The sequence below is a fragment of the Haliotis asinina genome, chromosome 5, assembly GCF_037392515.1.
Source record: "Haliotis asinina isolate JCU_RB_2024 chromosome 5, JCU_Hal_asi_v2, whole genome shotgun sequence".
Taxonomy (NCBI): Eukaryota; Metazoa; Mollusca; class Gastropoda; order Lepetellida; family Haliotidae; genus Haliotis; species Haliotis asinina.
This window is the reverse complement of record NC_090284.1, coordinates 36,424,512-36,443,279: the sequence shown is the minus strand read 5'-3', so window position 1 is coordinate 36,443,279 and position 18,768 is coordinate 36,424,512. Positions and strand designations below refer to the sequence as shown.

At 41.4% G+C, this 18,768-nt stretch overlaps 1 protein-coding gene across 1 annotated transcript in view; it reads left to right on the top strand.

Annotated features, from left to right (window-relative positions):
• Window positions 1–18,768, top strand: part of LOC137284228 (protocadherin Fat 4-like) — a 44,304-nt gene that overhangs the window by 12,247 nt on the left and 13,289 nt on the right. The window contains exons 20-45 of the mRNA XM_067815960.1: window positions 216–471; window positions 1,175–1,390; window positions 2,038–2,123; window positions 2,682–2,853; window positions 3,224–3,323; window positions 3,906–4,036; window positions 4,275–4,396; window positions 4,713–4,894; window positions 5,766–5,983; window positions 7,432–7,606; window positions 8,311–8,450; window positions 8,842–10,143; window positions 10,664–10,762; window positions 11,086–11,250; window positions 11,977–12,117; window positions 12,256–12,372; window positions 12,757–12,856; window positions 13,455–13,570; window positions 14,007–14,097; window positions 14,197–14,330; window positions 14,626–14,748; window positions 15,000–15,119; window positions 15,653–15,835; window positions 16,150–16,399; window positions 17,071–17,340; window positions 18,159–18,758. Of these exons, the coding sequence (XP_067672061.1) occupies window positions 216–471; window positions 1,175–1,390; window positions 2,038–2,123; window positions 2,682–2,853; window positions 3,224–3,323; window positions 3,906–4,036; window positions 4,275–4,396; window positions 4,713–4,894; window positions 5,766–5,983; window positions 7,432–7,606; window positions 8,311–8,450; window positions 8,842–10,143; window positions 10,664–10,762; window positions 11,086–11,250; window positions 11,977–12,117; window positions 12,256–12,372; window positions 12,757–12,856; window positions 13,455–13,570; window positions 14,007–14,097; window positions 14,197–14,330; window positions 14,626–14,748; window positions 15,000–15,119; window positions 15,653–15,835; window positions 16,150–16,399; window positions 17,071–17,340; window positions 18,159–18,758 (5,609 nt within the window). The remainder of the gene's footprint in view (window positions 1–215; window positions 472–1,174; window positions 1,391–2,037; window positions 2,124–2,681; window positions 2,854–3,223; window positions 3,324–3,905; window positions 4,037–4,274; window positions 4,397–4,712; window positions 4,895–5,765; window positions 5,984–7,431; window positions 7,607–8,310; window positions 8,451–8,841; window positions 10,144–10,663; window positions 10,763–11,085; window positions 11,251–11,976; window positions 12,118–12,255; window positions 12,373–12,756; window positions 12,857–13,454; window positions 13,571–14,006; window positions 14,098–14,196; window positions 14,331–14,625; window positions 14,749–14,999; window positions 15,120–15,652; window positions 15,836–16,149; window positions 16,400–17,070; window positions 17,341–18,158; window positions 18,759–18,768) is intronic.

The window sequence follows — 18,768 nt, the reverse complement described above, 5'->3', positions numbered from 1 at the left end:
TCACTGGTACTACCAAAAAGGTACAATTGTGAATTTTATACCAAATTAATCACAGGGAATAGTTAAAAAAATAGAATTAAGAAGTTTATGTAGAAATATGTTTCTAGTTATATGCAACCGTCCGGCGTGTCAGTGCCACACGTCTTTGCCTGTCTCACTGAACGTTCAATAAACCTGGTATATTTTCAACACAATGCGGCATTTTACATTCACAGGACACAAGTTCCATCATTTCAAATTAACAGTAGTTCAGGAGAGGTTACCACATCGCGAGATCTCGATTATGAGAACGATACTAACCACGTGCTGTTGGTCAGCGCTGCGGATCATGGAGACCCCTCACGCACTACCACTGTCACCGTCACCGTCGATGTGATTGACGTCAATGACAACAGCCCAAAATTCCTGTCGACCACAGACAGCATAACAGTTAATGAGGGCATCCAACCCAACCTCCTCTACACAGCTGTGGTAAGACTTGACAAGATTCGCCAATGATGTTCACACAAATTCATGGCATTACTATTTCCTTTTGTTTTTCTCGAAAAGATATTTCTGTGTCAGAAATAACTGAAAAGCACGAAAGGTTTCAAATGTTTGTTATATACTCTCTCTTACCCTTAAAAAATGTTTGATATCCCGACTGTGTCTGTGTATCCGACATGCATGGCACAGTTAAATCAACTTCTTGGAGAAGCATTTTTGAAGTTGTGAAGATGATGGAAAACCAAGTTCAATGGATAGTGTTCTTGACAACACTTTGTTCGCGGCCTTCTTCAAGTTGACCATCCACAGTACTAGGTTTTCCTTCACTTTGTATAAGTTCCGCGTTCCCTTCTAATATACTAGGGAGTCTTTTTACATTCTGTTTTATCCCATTTTGTTGTTACGTACAGTCAGTATGTTTTCCACCATCGTGTGCGTTGCTACACTATGAGCTACTGCTTGTGTGACGTCAGTATATAATGGCGGGAAAAATAAGAATGTACTTGTACACAGGTATGTTTGATGGTGACAAACTAACGTTAATTTCATAGTCATGTATTTGCTTTGTTTATGGATTGTATACGTACCTCAGTGTTCAGTGACTGAAACATAAATAACAAATGAATTAATTCAGGTGATTAGTCAACAGACTGACAAGGAAATATTACGGTATGTTTGGCTGGCACAGGCTCATGACTCCGACTCTGGTGACAACAAGGTTATTGAGTACAGGAAGACTGGCGGCTCGGATAAGTTCGAGGTGCTGGTGAATGGAAGCATCAGAGCCACGCAGTCACTTGACGTCGGCAACTACAACGTTACCGTCACAGCTTACAACATCCGCCCGTACCTCAGCTGTAGCAGCTGTAACAACGCCACCCTCACTGTTAGCATACATGTCTCCGTGAGTAACGTGACTAAAGCCTTCTGTGACATACACGCTTGGATGTAAGATATACCCTTTCAGATATAACAGAGATCAACCATCACGAAGAATATTTTGAGATCTTTAATGTCGGTAACGTTTTAGGTCCAGATATGTAACAACGACGACTGAAGTTCCCAAACTATGAGTACATTATATGTGTACAGAATATTACTAAAGGGCCAGTAGGGAGGTTTTGAATAAGTTGGATTTAATGTGGTTCTGACCTGTGTTTAAGTCAGATCAAGGCCTATTAGCATGGTGTCTGGAAGTAAAGCATTAACGTTTACCTCTTTGATAAAACACACGAACACAGGTTTTGTGTTAACAAGGCTAGAAACATAATGCAGTGGAATGGTCTGGCGATTTGTGTCGCCTCACACATGCAGGATTGGTTTGTGCTGCATACTCGCTTCAAAGCTGTCATGTATTTGCTGGAAAAGAAATTGCCTCTTTTTTCTTTCACAAGATCGTAGTTTCATCATAGTCTGTGTCACACTGGGCTCGCTCTTACATCTCGCTGGAATGTAACTGATGTGACTGAAATGCTGTCAGGGCGGTTTAAACCAACTCTAGGTGACATTTGTGTGTGTAACTGTGTGCATAAAGATGTCATATGTCCCTAGGATGTCAACAACCAGCCCCCACGGTTTAACCAGACAGCATACACAGCCATGATCAAAGAAGGACGAGTTGGCAACCCAGTACTCAGGTACGGCAGAACGTTCCAGAATCACTGCATCAATGTTGTATATATATCATAATGGCATTTATCACTCGTTTCGGTGGTGGTAGTTCTAGTTGTGTTCAATAAAACAATTTAATGAAATACGTACTTAACGGGTTCCATTTCGTGATATCCCCGTAAGTATTTATAAATACAATGTTATCTATTTTGAGACATGATCAGCACATTTCTGTTTGTCATTCATTGATATATTCATCAAGCGCCAGTTATGATTTCTTTTTGGACAAGAAGACATGTATCCCGGGTATTGTTTGATACTTGACGGGATCCTAAAACATTGTTGTGTGTCATATGTTGGTATTCTTGGACTGACTAGGTCCCAACACCCTACACTTGATCACAGGATTGTGTACTCAAGATTGGATTGTTTACAGTCCTCCGTTATATAACTGGAATTTGCGACAATTAACAAATTCATAATCCTAATTATGGCACGGGTTATTGCTAAACTGAACACAACAGGTCATCGCGTGTATTGTCATGTGAAGCGTTTGTTTTAAGTAACGCTGCGCTACGTTACAGGGTGTTTGCATCTGACGCTGACACCGACAGCAACTTCAACAGCATCACCTACAGCGTGATAGAAGACGCCATCAGGGACAGGATTTACATTTCCCCCACTACAGGGGAGGTGTATATCTTCCATGACGTCGACTACGACCCTCCAGCATCTGTCCATCTAATGAACTTTACGGTATTACAGCATTATCGTATCGTATTGCCAGGGATAGTCTAGTGGTAAAAGCATTCGCTGGTCACGTCGAAGACACGGGTTCGACTCCCCATATAGTTACGCAGTGTGAAACCAATTTCCGTCAGGCGATTGGGCTAACGTAACCTGATTTATCATTAGTCGACTGCGTAGGTCGATGCTAATGGTGTTGATCACTGCATTGTCGTGTCCAGACTCGATTATTTACAGACCGCCGACATATAGCTGAAATGGTGCTGAGTGCGGCGTAAAACTTAACTCACTGACCCACTCTATTTTGAGTTAAAGTGTTTTGATCTTTTTTTCATGGCTCGATCCATGCTTTAACCTTTCGGATTTACATTCTGACCAGGTCGAGGCCAGTAACACAGCTGACGCCAGCAGTACCGACTCTGCTCAAGTTATTATCTACGTCCAGGACACCAATGATAACAACCCTACTTTTGACAAGTGTGAGTTGCATATAAATTGAAATAACGTGTCATAGATTCTCCATTTTTAAGACGTTATTTTGCAAGTCGAGGTTAAGATTTCGATCTTGTTATGACTAAGAACAATACTGAACTACCATGTCATCAGTTACACAAGTATTGATATCTCAGAGAAGAAAACTGAGGAGTGGTCTTTCTTTAACAATTCTCTCTATAAGGTGACGGTTGTTTGTTGATAATTATGTAATTATGTGAACCGTTCACAGGTTCAGTGTCTGATTTGAATGCAAATACATGTAACATATTAATAGGTGTTGGGTTTCTGTATTTATTCAATATTAAATCCGGATATAGGCAAATGCGAGCTATCGATTTCAAAACATGAGAGAAAATGGGCAAGAGTTTGAATAAATGGAGTGACTGATTAGGAAGAAAATCTACCTTAAAACACAAAGCATCAATACCCGAATATAGTCGCTGATGTGTGGTCACACTATACTACGCTGGTCTGGGCTATTAGCCTGCTGTTGACATGGATTTAGCGCAATATGAGTGGACTCATTATTAAAAATATTATTGCTATTATTTATATATGTGTTTCAGCGGTATACACGTGCTCTGTTAACGAGAACGCGACAACAGGAACGACGTTCGCTTGTAACACGAACGCCACAGATGTTGACTCCGGTAACAATGCTGTTTTGGATTATGCTATTGTTCAGCCATCGAACGCTGTAAGTATCTCTTGAGTTCGAGCGTTATATTAGAAGATGTACAATCGTGTACTCAATCTTTTCTCACGAACATACTCTTGCAATGTTTCCTGTCAGTTTACTTTCATTACTGTAGATTCTTCAGTGTGTGAATGAACCCCACTTAACGCTGTTTCCAAAAAGCGAAAATGTTTTTTTCTCGCTTAAATAAAATGATAATTCTAGGTTTAACAGTACACTGTATTGAACTCTTTTTTAGCCCTTCCGTGTTGACCCCAGCAGTGGTCAAGTGTCAGTGTCCGGCAGTCTGGACTACGAGTCCATCACCACTTATAGGGTCGGTGTCCGCGTGACTGACCGAGGCGTGCCTCCCAGGTCAAGGTACATATACTCTTTGGTTCTGTTGTGCGAAACAAACATGTGGTCTTGTTTCTTTTCGTATTGTGTGTGGTTTCAGAACAACGCAACTGATTTTGATGCGGTGTGAATTCAAATCAAACTGCATTTCCATTCATAAAAGATTTACTGTTTTTCTCTCGCCATATATGCATATCTGGCAACTCAATAGAGAACCTGATTGGTGTTTCAAACGTTAACATATGCATGTTCAGAACAACATCTTTATTCATTTCAGTTAAAGTAAAAAGAAATGATAAGGAAAGCCTTCGGATGCAGTATGCCAAACTGTCTGTTTCAGTACATGTCAAGTTGTGGTTGATGTTCTGGACGTCAACGACAATCCGCCTGTGTTTACCTCTACGCCATACAACTTCTCTATTCCGGAGACATCACCAAAGGCGTCATATGTAGGAACGCTGTCCGCGACTGACCGTGATACCAACACTAACCTGACATTCACCTTGCTCAGCCACGCGGATCGTAAGGCCAAGTCTGTTATAACACACATTTAGGAACGCACATGTATACAGTATGGGATGTTTTAAATGTCTAATATTGATTGCCTGGGAGACCTGCTTCACTTATTGCCAAGGCACGACGACTGATGTAAGTCACTCTTTGTAATGAAAGTAGAATGACTTTTCACTCTGCGTGAAGCATCAAATTTAGGATTCGTAAATCCGATGCCGTCCCGTTGAAATAGGGGAGGCGGGTATCCTAGGTGTTGAAACGTTCACTCCTCACACCGGGTTGAAAATCCGGGTTTGATTCCCAACATGGGTGCACTTTGTGAAGCCCATTTCTCTTGTCCCCCAGCTTAGTGGTCAAAGCGTTAGAGACCCGTGTTAGAATCCCCGCATGGGTATGATGTGTGAAGCATATTTCTTGTGTCCCCCGCCATGATGTAGCCGGAATATGGCAAACTACGGCGTAAAACCCTACTCATTCACTCACTGCAACCATTGCAAACTGTTTTGCCAAACTATTAGGTGATGGATTAAGTTACTTAGAATCAGATATTACTGTTGTATTTGATTTAAATTTACACAATCATGGACAGTTTGAGTAGACCATAGAAAATGACTAAGTCTTGATGATAACTAAGTATTACATTGTGATAAAACATGAACAAAAGTCTGTTCTTGAGGAAAACTGAAGGTCGGGAGGGTTGAGTGGGTATGTTGATAACATCGACTTTGGGAATGATATAACAGTCGCACACTTTCTACAAGTATCAGGACTTAAGGAGGCGCTGCTAGATCTTTTGAGTATCGCAGGAGAGTCTAGTGATAAGATGGAATCTATGCCTTGGCAATGGAATGGCTTACCAACTATTTTTCTTCTCTCTCAGTGTTCATCCTGCAGGACAATGTCGACCTGAAAACTCTTGTCGTCTTCAACTGCAGCGACTACATCCTCGTCCGGGTTTCCGTCAGTGACGGTAGTCACACTGTGACCACCGACGTTACTGTGAACGTGCTCAGTGTTAATGAGCATACGCCGGTGTTCAAGAACGGACAGGGTCTCACCGTGCTTGAGAACGCCACAAAAGGCGAGATCATAGGAACGGTAAGTAACTACTACTTTTCGCTAAATTTGTAAAATAAAAACCTGTACAGTCTGTCTCAGTATGGACAAATGTTCTTTTGTAAGATATTCTAGCCAGGCATTGTAACGAGTAAATAGCTTGTGCATAGACAGTTACAAACATATATCTCATACTCTTTAAATACAAGTTACAGGCGATCCTCATAAAATGGTATTATTAAACGTTATAAAAACGTCAAGTAACTATTTGACAATTTAGTTGTCCAATACTTGTGAAATGTTAAGGCCCTGAAGACATGTTAACATGACCAGGAATAGAGAAAGTCACTACAGGTAATCAATATATGCAACGTGACCAGGAATAGAGAAAGTCACTACAGGTAATCAATATATGCAACGTGACCAGGAATAGAGAAAGTCACTACAGGTAATCAATATATGCAACGTGACCAGGAATAGAGAAAGTCACTACAGGTAATCAATATATACAGCGTGACCAGGAATAGAGAAAGTCACTACGGGTAATCAATATATACAACGTGACCAGGAATAGAGAAAGTCACTACGGGTAATCAATATATACAACGTGACCAGGAATAGAGAAAGTCACTACAGGTAATCAATATATACAACGTGACCAGGAATAGAGAAAGTCACTACAGGTAATCAATATATACAACGTGACCAGGAAGAGAGAAAGTCACTACAGGTAATCAATATATACAACGTGACCAGGAAGAGAGAAAGTCACTACAGGTAATCAATATATACAACGTGACCAGGAATAGAGAAAGTCAATACAGGTAATCAATATATACAACATGACCAGGAATAGAGAAAGTCATTACAGGTAATCAATATATACAACGTGACCAGGAATAGAGAAAGTCACTACAGGTAATCAATATATACAACGTGACCAGGAATAGAGAAAGTCACTACAGGTAATCAATATATACAACGTGACCAGGAATAGAGAAAGTCACTACAGGTAATCAATATATACAACGCTGTTAACGTAATATCTTCATGATGTTATTTCACGATAGGTTGTTCTTATAGAAGATACACTCTCCATCAGTCTTTGTCCTTTAACCCTGAAAAACAGCAGGACCTAAGGCCTCAGAACCATAAAACTTTGATCCTGATCCGAATGCGTAATACTGAAATGATACTCTTAGTTATGAAAAGCTGTCGTCATTAAGGACCTGCAGAAAACATAGAAGCTGTGGGTCCGAGTAGTTTCATGTCGGCCTCGGGCCTAAGGATCGACACCAATTTCAAACGCTGCTCTCAACAGGTTGTTGGTGGAAGATAAACTCTCAAGAGATTGTTGGTAGAAGATACGCTCCCAACAGGTCTGTAGGTAGAAGTTACCCACTCGACAGGTTGTTGGTAAAAGTTAAACTTTCAATAGTTTGCTGGTAGAAGTTATACTTTATGGTTTATCTGTTGGACGTACTTCACAGATCGAAGCTGATGATGCAGACTGTGGGCCCAACGGGGATGTATCGTTCAGCATCATAGGCGGGGACACCAATCAAACTTTCAAAATTGACAACTCAAATGGAGAGATAACACTTGATGGTCAACTGGACTATGAAAGCATCAAAGAGTACAGGCTGCTGGTGCGAGCTCAAGACGGTTAGTTAATTCATGAAAGTGTTTCATCAGTGCGACATCAGTTTAAGGATGTATAACTGATTAATCGGTTACCGACTGGATGGATCTGGCGACATCAGGAAACTTGAGGCTTCAGATTTAATTACTTGCCTTAGGGATTATTTTTCGAAACACGAATTCTGGTCACATGTGGGAACTTTAAAGGGTCTTTGGCCTAGAAGGGTTGATGTTTCGTCCCTGCTCCCTCAATCGACCACCCGGGGAACTGGACAACTGTCCATCTTCGCAAACTTTTCATTCTGGCTTTGTTTCTATGCGTATACATATAGAACATATACCATATACCCAAACCTGTCATGAACAATGTAGTTTTTTTCTGGAAACTGCCTGTTTAATACTTCCGAATATATCACTGATTGAATGAGTAAGACTTTATGTATTTGGGAATATTCGAGCAATATCACAACGGGGGAAGCTAGAAATGTGCTTCACAGATTGTACCCAAGTGAAGACATGAAGAAATGATTCGATCAGATTAAGAGTAATGGTCTATGGGTATACGAAGCCATTTAAAAGTTGTCACATGTAACACGTGTTACATTTAGCATTACACTTAGTAAACTACAAATTCCATCCCGGGCTGTGATGGGTTTTCTACCGTCCGACTCTGAACATGCTACTTGACATGTATTCATAGCAGACTGGTCGGTTTGACATTGATTTAGGTGGACGTCCTCCACGCCTGAGTTTCACCACCGTCAGTGTCGCCGTGGTCGACGTTGACGACAGACCTCCTGTATTTGACAAGATCGAGTTCACAAGCACCGTCTACGAGAACTCACCTAATGGAACGTCTATTCTAAAGGTAAACGTGATGTCTGATGCAGCTTTCTATTGTTATTGGTTTTCAGCAAAGGATGTTTGTGTAATGTTTTTGATTTTTTCATGTTTGTTAAATGCCGCACTCAGCTATATGACGGTGGTCAGTAATCAATCCTATCAGAGCCAGACAGTCCAGTGGTTGACATTATGAGCATTGATAACTCTGGTACGATAACATATAACATCCAAGTCAGGGAGTTCATATATAATGTTAAAGATATTCTCTCATTATTGATAATTAAATATTGTTTTCTTCATTGTACACTTTTACACGTTCGCAGTTTTCCCGATAGTATTATGAAGGTTGATCAAGCGCGAACTGTTAAGTGGTCCTTTAGTTGTGTTGACAGATGGGTTCAATTTGTACATTTCAGTTGACAGCCCATGATGTTGACACACCCAATGGCCATTTACAGTTCGGAATCATGACTTCCGCCCAAGGTATAACTGTCAGTAGAGATGGCACATTGTCTGTTGACGGCACCCTGGACGCTGATAGTGGCACTAACGTCATCGTTGCCAACGTGACAGTGACAGATGGCGCTAGAGTGGCTGAGGCTGTGGCAAGAATCACCATCTTGGATGTCAACGACAACATCCCGGTCCTGACCATAGGTCCAAGAAACATCTCTGTGCCTGAGAACGCCGTGGTCGGTCAGGTGATAGCCGACGTCAACGCCTCTGATGCTGACGTATCCAACTCCGGATTTACCTACTGGCTGACCAGGACGGACGGCAAGTTTGCTATCAACGCCTCCACCGGTGTCCTCATTGTTGATGAAGAATTTGACCGCAGCGTTCAGGATAACTATAACATAGGAATTCACGTTAGTGATCATGGAATTCCTCCCAAATTCTCTGATGATTCTTTAACCGTTGTCATCATAGACAGCAACAACGCCCCTGTGTTCAACAAGACCGAGTTTATATTCAGTGTGTTCGAGAATGCCTCCATAGATGCAATGGTCGGTAAACTGGCAGCGTACGATGTCGACAGGGGATCTTCAGGTGACATTAGGTATTCCTTCATATCTGGGAATAATGACGGGGTGTTTTCAGTGGGCTCCTCCTCTGGAGAGATATCGCTACTAAAAAGCCTTGATTATGAACATAAACACAGCTATACGCTAATGGTTCAAGCAACGGACAGCTCGTATTCTCCAAAGAGTAGTACAAGCACTGTTGTTATAACTGTGCTTGATATTCCCGAAGCCCCCCAATGGCCATTGCCACTCCCTGTTGTATACATGGTAAAGACAAACTCCTGCAACAAATCAAGGCTTACGGCATTCTCAAGAGACATCACCTCCATAACCAACAGTCCATCGGAAGTGGTGTACCGTCTTCTGAATGATACCCATGTCTTCTCGCTGGCCAACTCAACGGGAACGTTAACAGTCGCCGACCCTTCTCTAATCGAAGGGTCTTATGTGCTAGGATTAGAAGCTTGTAACGTTGACTACCCTGACCTGTGCACACAGGCAGCGTTGACCATTGTAGTGACCAGTTATCCAACGTTGTTCTTCTGCCCTGCTTTCCTCCTGAAGAATGTGAAGGAGGATGCAATGGTTGGTTACGTCGTGGCTGACCTCAACACCACCGTCAGCGACGGCGATGTCACTTACAACATCACTGATGGGAACACAGAGAAGAAATTCTCCATCAATACGCGTACAGTAAGTTAAATGGTAGTCAGTTCTCAGTCATCAGATAGTTTGTGAGGTCTTCATAATGTTATCACTGAAGAAGTTGTTATATATCTGATGCAGATTTTGCAAATTCAGTTTACATCATCAACTCTTAATGAATCCCTTTGCCACTAACAGTACGCTCATGTTGTTTCTGTCGATGCACAGCAGAATTACAGGTGCCCCTTAGAGGAGTCTAGTGAACGATCGAGCCAGGACCAGATACCCTAGTGTCGGATAGTATGAACAGACGTCTGTGTAACCAGAGCAGTTTAACACACTAGTACAGATGTGTAACCACGTGCACTCAATACCAGTGGTATTGTGACAACAGCAACGCAGTTGTACCCAGAATCTACACAGGAACCCTCGTACCGGCTTAAACTTTGTGTGTTTTGTTGAGTTACGTAAGGAATTATTCATCACTTTAATTACAAATTTATGAGTCGGATCATCTGCCTTAATGACAATTTGATATAGGAAGCTGATACTGTTTTGTGACTGTCAGGGTGTGATAACTGTGGCGGAGAGTCTGGACAGGGAGACGACAGAACGCTATGCCCTGTTGGTTGTCGCGGGGAACGGAACTGAACAGGCCCAGACGCAGGTACTTGTGTCATTGTTTCCTGGAATGGTGAAAGTACAACACTGTTAGATCTTTCATCTTAGTCGTTTGGGGCACTTGCGTGTATCTTCGGCCGATGTTCTATAACTTGAAGGGGGAAGGAGGAGTTCGAATCCCATGAACCCCCTCCCTGGATCCGCCAATGCAAAATACACCCAGAACATCGACTGAATCAGTTTTTCTACTAATCTCATTTATTCACAATGAGCATTCGTTACGTAGTTAATACATTTTGGTAAAGTGAATTCTTTAATTTTACATACATTAAAGACTCGCATTTTATTCATGCACTGCATGTCGTATAGGTCGTGGTGAAGGTGGTTGACGTACAGGACAGCGTCCCCAGGTTCCCCCTGTTCGAGTATGACGGAGAGATACTAGAGTCGGCTACCCCTGGGGACACAGTGTCGAGGAGGGGTGGAACGGGGCCCCTTGTTGTAATGGCCCAGGATGAGGATGAGAACTCGGTGGTAAGAGTTGGCGCATCTGGAAATATTTTGTACAAATGTCTTTGGTCAGTCATGACTGTGGTGATCGTCATGTACCCAGAGCAGTATTATATCAAGGCCTTGCATAGTTGAATGAAATCAGATTACAACTGGCTCGGCCATTCTAGATTTTAGACTCAGAATCGATGCATGCTCACAGCCATTTACTTAAGGCTAAACAAAGAAGGGAAATGTTTCTCGGGCATGGACGCGCCAAAATAATTTGTGCGCGTAGCAATGTTGTTTTTTTTCCTTTTAAAAATAGTTTGTCACGTCCCGATCATCCATTTGTCCGCTGTAAGAATGAGTGTCTGAAAAAACGAGTGTGACTCTAGAACTCAGTAACACATGCTAAACATTCCATGTTGTATTTCTGAGAGAAATGAAATAAAAAAAATGTTCTTCCCTCGTCACTTTTTTCTATCAAACATTTGATACTTTCGCAAACAATGTGCCCGAGAAACATTTAATTTTGTATGTAGCCTAATGTTTATTGTAATACCCACGGCGCAAGATCTTAGGAAAGCGAAGTAGAAACAAAATAATCCAGTAACTTTTCCTCACAAGTTGTACACAAACTTAATACCTGTGTCACAAACATGCGCTGTTACCTGAATCGGAAACAGTAGCACCCGCAAACTTTGTGAACAGCAACTCTCTGGTTTGGGAAAATGTTGAGCTCTTGATGTCACACAGTGTTGTTTTCAGCTTCGCTACACGATCAACACCACTACTGACACGTCTAACGGTAGTTTTACTGTTAACACTACAACTGGCTCCTTGACACTGGCAAGGGAAGTCGACAGAGAAACGATGCCGGAATCACTCAGTGACAAATATACATTCCAGGTGAGAATTTATTTACACGAAAGGTTATAAAATCACGACGAATTAAAATCTCGAAAAAGGATAGACATTATTTAATCCATGTCTTGTGGTCTTGTCACATGGTCTTGTGATTATCAGAACACACTATATTTTCCACAGATTATAGCATCTGATGAAAGCAACAATGTATCCACTACCGTTGTCGTAGAGGTTAAAGACGTCAATGACAACAGCCCTCACTTTGATATTGCTGTGCTGAACCTTACCATTCCAGAGGTAAGACCAGTTTTAAGTCTGTGACGCTGCGTGTATAGATACTCCCACAAGAAACATATCGGACCCATACATGCCACCATGGTTACCAAATCTGCGGGCCGTCGAAGTTCGAACATTCTTAAAGGTTTACTTATGTCGGGTCGGTGCAGTATGTTGAAGTAACCGTTGGAGTATTTTCGTTTGGTTTTCTTGATTTTTTGTTGCAAATACTTTTGGAAGCGAGTTTAATTCCGTATAAATTTGAAAGACTTATTGTTACTGACACAGTTTAGTGTAAAATGATTCGTCAAGAAACACATAGCAAAAACACCGAGAAAACATCCGATTGTCATTGGTTATTAAAATACATTTCTCTAGTCAAATTTCAAATTGTTTTTACCACAGGATACTGGCGTTGGTGAAGTAATCACTAAAGTTAACGCTTCCGATGAGGACAGTATCGACTACGGCCGACTGACCTACTGGCTGACCAGTGCAAACATAGGTAGTGTCTCCCTATTTGAAGACGATATGGATCTCTTTATTTGCCAAGTCACTGGTAGGGAAAGCTGATTGCAGCGAGAGTGGAATCTTTGACAATGTGATTTTTGCGACTTAAACTTTGCGATATGACAGCTAGAGTCTTTGATAAATAATCGTTTCATTGTGACAAATAGCCCCATAAAAAGTGCAAAAATACTACAGAGTGAGGGTTTATCCTCTTTCATCATAAAGCATGTGCTGCTGTGTCTGCGAAAAGAACAGCACGTATCTATTTCCACGAACTGGTCAAATGTCACAGAATTGTGAATACGAAATTGATGTAACGGAAATTTCATTCATTGTCACTGATAACTCCCAATCCCCAAATATAGCTTACGGTGTATGATTCACCCAGTTTGGTCAGTGAATCGGATTTGGATCTAATGTTAGTAAATTTTAATTCAACTCCCTTGTAATATTGATTTTCTAGGTATAGAGGTCTCTGTTTCTGTATAGAGTTTCTGTTTCAAAATTCAAATCCAGTCAAGTTCCCTACCAATGCAAGTGCTCTTTGTGTTCAGGTGACGTGAGGTAATTAAAAACATGTTTTTCCCCGTCAGATCCATTTGCGGTTAACGAATATTCAGGGGAGGTAACTGTGACTCGCCACCTGGACCGTGAGACTGTTTCCAGCTACGTTCTTGATTTGGTAGTACGGGACTCCGGAGGAAGAAATGTAAATACCTGCCTTATATTACCATGTATCTGAGGATCTTGAAATTGTTCATCCTGAATTTGAAAGTGACTGTACTTAACATTCGAGATCCTTTACCTGTGCTTGTTGTATCATATGTAACTCAGATATTTAGTGACGGTGAAAGCGTTCGCTCGTCACGCTGAAGACCCGGGTTCGATTCCCTATATGGATACAAAGTGTCAAGCCCATTTCTAGTGTCCCTCATGATGTTCTTTTAAGCGGCGTAAAACTACAGTGATTTAAAAAAAAATATGTTTTAGAACAAAAATCTAGACGTTAATCTAATAGTATCACGTGTTATGATTAACATACATTTCAAATTTGAACGAAATCGGTGAGGAACAAAATGCGTAAAGGCATTCTCACTCACTTTCAGATTAGGGATGTGACAAGTGTTTTATTGAATTTGCTTCAGAACACCATGGTCCTCAACATCATTCTCAGTGACGTCAACGACAACACGCCAAGGTTTGATAACACCAGCTACATCTTCGAGGTGGAGGAAGGTACGTAACATTAGGAAGAAAGTATCTGAAAACAGAAAAACACAAAGCCAATCATTCCACTGAAAAGAAACAATTCTTCCTCATTTCGCTTGTGTGCAGGGATCGGTGGAGTAAACACAACCACGTCAGTGTCTGCAGTTGATCTTGACCTCGGCGTCAACAGTCAGCTGACCTTCAGCATTATTGGTGGGAATTCCAACAACGCTTTCAGCATTCAGCCAAACGGGAAACAGGTACGTCCAAGAACAAACTAGATTCACGCCGTAAAATCATCAGAAAATGCGTTTTTATTGTGATTGTCCGGCAAATTCCTATATCATCGTACATGGGCTTTACCACAGAAGTAAGGGGAAGTGGGGTTTCATTGTTCCTAGGTAATGTTCAGAGTGTGTTCAGCGGAACTGTACATTATGTACAGTTATTATGTCCCTATAATTCAAAGGTCTGGTTCCTCATTATACATATATGTTTGAATTTTTCGCATACCAACTTTGCCTAGATTCCATGTCTGTAAATTTCCTTCTGCAGGGTGTGTTGGTTGTTGACCGGGCACTGGACCGAGAGGAGCCTGGGAGCACTTTGACCGGAAGTGACCGAATCATTCAACTGACGCTGCAAGTCAAGGACGATGGCCTCGAACGTCAGTTATCGGTAACAGGATGTTTAAAAATGATATTTATGAGACTTTATATGGATGTATTTATACTAATCATAAGTGTAATTGATTTTCATTGGTTTAGGTTCGGGAGCATTCTTGTGAAGTTTGGCAGTACAACATTTGAATTAGTGCGTGTATAGTTACATGGTGGCTAGTTTGTTATTGATGATAACGAAAGATGAATGGGCATTTTTCAGATTGTAGAAATAATGTTAAACCTTAACTTACTTTTGGTGTTCTTCAGAGCACCTGCATAGTATATGTGCACGTGACGGACATCAACGACAACAGTCCCACGTTTCTGAACAACGACTACACTGGCAGCGTGGTCGAGAATTCCGTTAACAACACTCTGGTTACAATGGTATGACAAAATATACACTGCTGTTTATGTGAGCATTGTCCGATTTAAGAATAATAATAATAAACGAAGTAATATGTTGTAATCTAGTTCACCTATCTGACAGGACCGGAGGAGAATTTTGTGATTTTATTGCCGCTTTGACAACAAACGAGAGTTCACCAAACACATGCCTTTTTATGAACACAGTAATTGTAAAACGGGAAACAATTTGGGTGGTATTTGAGCCAATTTATCATACACTTGGAACTTTAATATGACGGTCGGGTTATAGATTATGACTCCTTATTCTTGGTTATATACATGATATTTGTTTACTATTGTCAGTCCTTATTATTAGTTATATACATGGTATTTGTTTACTGTTGCCAGTCCCTATTATTGGTTATATACATGATATTTGTTTACTATTGTCAGTCCTTATTACAGGTTACATACATGTTATTTGTTTAATATTGTCAATGCTTACTATTGGTTATATACATGCTATTTCTTTAGTGTTGTGTCTAATCCTGTATGTCTGTTGGTTGGTACAGGTGCAGGGACTGTCAGCCACTGACCCCGACAGCGGTAGTAATGGCACAGCAGGGATCAGATATGAGTTGGAGACGACAGGCGTTCCCTTTAGAATAGATGGCGCCAATGGGACGGTGTTCGTCTACTACCGGAACGACACCGACAACATTGACAGGGAGAAAACACAAGAGTATCAACTGGAGGTAACATTGTAGAAGGCAAAGACATATCTTTGGGTTCCTCGTTTGGGGAAAGAGTCAGATTACGGGGCCTTAATGTTCATGTGATTTGTGATCTACGGTTAACATCGTGTTCAAAGATTTGATTACTTATTATAACTTATATAGGCATATGAAATACGATTTCCCTCAAAGGTAAGATATTAATGGTGTTACTTTACTTTAACTACTACTACTACTACTACTACTACTACTACTACTACTACTACTACTACTACTACTACTAGTGCCAGCCTTAGACACCATCTCCGATAATTCTATGGTATTGGAATCCCAAGGTCGCTGCAGTGGACGATGACGGCAATGGCAGACACACCGTCACAAACTTTACTGTAACAGTCACCGACGTCAACGATGTCACTCCAGTCTTTGGTCGTCCTCACTACATCTTCAGTGTGTCGGAGGCAGCACCGTTGTCGTTCAGCGTCGGCGAGGTCGTGGCTACTGATAGCGACGTTGGCACTACGCTCACATACAATATCGTTAGTGGGGCCGAGGCAAGATTTTACATAAAAGACTCCCGTAATGGTACGATAGCATTTTGTTTCGTTAGATGTTTGGTTTGGTCGAAATGGACATCTTGGCTTTACCAACTTATTATCTTCTCCGACTATTGCATAATTTTGGATACGTTTATGTGAGTGCTGTAGTACAAAACACCCTTAGCGCTTAGACTACCTTAAGCCGATGTTCAGGTATGGTAATTACGGTCACCTCACGGTCACGCTTTGTGCAACAACACCCAGACGTTGTAGATTATTGCTGGTATATATCGACGTACAAGCCAATGTGGATGTCCGGGTTTGTATGTATGTTTCTGGTTATGTCTTTGCTGGTTTAATTGTGATGGTCACAACTTCTAACATGGATACTCTTTACACTCAGACTCATGATATTGACTACAACCGTCCTATAATAGTTTCATTTCCTCAACACCGAACATCAGACAGGGCAACAACAAGTGTCATCTCTTAACGTGGTACGGACAAGGGATCGACATTTTCGTATAGAAAAGTAAACTGTAAAGTGAGGAAAACTGTCAAAAACGAAACTATTGGTGGTCTTTCATTGACATGCCCTTTAAATGGACCAGCGCCTTTCCTAGTAGGAAAGTAGTGTGGGTATTGCCTATGGAACGTCTTTGTAAAACGTGAGTATGTTATGGAAAATTTACCAATATAAAATATTAATCTTTCAAGGTACGATCAGGGTCGCTGGTGGACTGGACAGGGAGCTGACCAGCGAATACAGCTTGAATGTGTCCGTCTCTGACGGCGTACACAAAGGCTACACCACTGTCAACATCACCGTGACCGACGCCAACGACAACTGCCCGGTCTTCACGCCTCCTAACGTTAACTTTCACATCATGGAGGACCAGGGTGTGAATATCACTGTCGGCGCGCTGCAGGCGACTGATGCCGACGTTGGTGTTAACGGAGAAGTTTACTTCTTCACAAACGATACAGGTATATGAAATCAAATGTGAATAAATGTGACTTGTTTTGGGATTTCACCAGTTTATTTCTTATATTGAATTATTTCAAACTGTTAACGTTGTTCCATTACGGTCAATTTTTAGATCTGACAATTCAGTTGTTTATGACAGAGTGTCTACATTCTAGATTCAAATTTGTTAAAGTCCAAAATTAAAGCATTTCGTGCGAAATGTCATCTCATATGTTGACGTTAAAGAGTTACCCCTGAAATTACAAATTCTGAAAACCTCTCACATGGGTGAGTCAAAAATGGTACCACTAGTTTATTATTTTTTGTAATAAGTTTTAGATTTTAACAGACAAATTGAAAATTCTGCATTTGCTACGCATATTCGTGAAACATGTGAACATGAAAGCCAACCCAGTATGCTAGACGCACCAAAGATGATTGCGTGCGAGGTCTGTAGCACACAGCATTGGCTGTGGTGCTGGTTGTGTGATCCATCTGATGACGTTTTTAGAATAATATCTATCTAAATTGTGGGGTAAAACATTTAATTTACATTTTAGCATTAAATCGTTGTTTATCGTTGTTTATCAAGTGAACGACTATGTACACTGTTAGGTCTTACTTTCATAACTTTCATCATGGACAACCCTGTAACTGTAAAGGATATGACGTCACGATTCATCAGTTACAGGTATAACAAGACTTTGTGGGATTCGAACATAACCAGTAGGACTTCTACGTCGTCTTCATTGACTAACTAATATCACAGTGACTGCCATTTAAATCAGTCAGTCAAGTGTGAAGATTCTTTTAACTCGATAAAATTGTCGTTCCACAGTTGCCCTAGGGACATTTGCAGTGACAGAAAACGGAAGTCTGGTAGCCGTGGCGACTTTAGACCGAGAGACGACAGCTGACTACGAGTTCAAGGCTTTTGCATCAGACAATGGGTCCACTCCTTGTGTGTCGTCAACTACCGTCAACGTTCGCGTTCTCGATGCCAATGACAACGACCCGATGTTCTGTCATCTCAACGTCTGCAACAACAGCGCCATCTACGCCAACATCCTTGAGAAGTCTCCCGTCGGCACCGTCGTAGCTCTTCCGCAAGTCCGAGACGATGATGCTGGCCCGAACGGAGAAGTTACGTTTAGTCTGACTGGAACTGGCAGCGATATGTTCAGTATAGACTCTGAGACCGGTCTGGTCAGGATAAAACAACAAATTGAGATAAACAGGCTGTTCCAGAGGGGAATCTTGTCTGGGAATTTCTCAAATAACGCGACCTTCGACCTTACCATCGTCGCAGTGGATCATGGGACACAGCCGAGAAGCAGCAACGTGACCTTGCACTTGTCTGTTCAGGAAATCAACGATGGCGCTCCCACCTTCAGCAACAACGTCTACAACTACACAATCCCAGAAGAAGAAAATGCAGGTGAGACAAA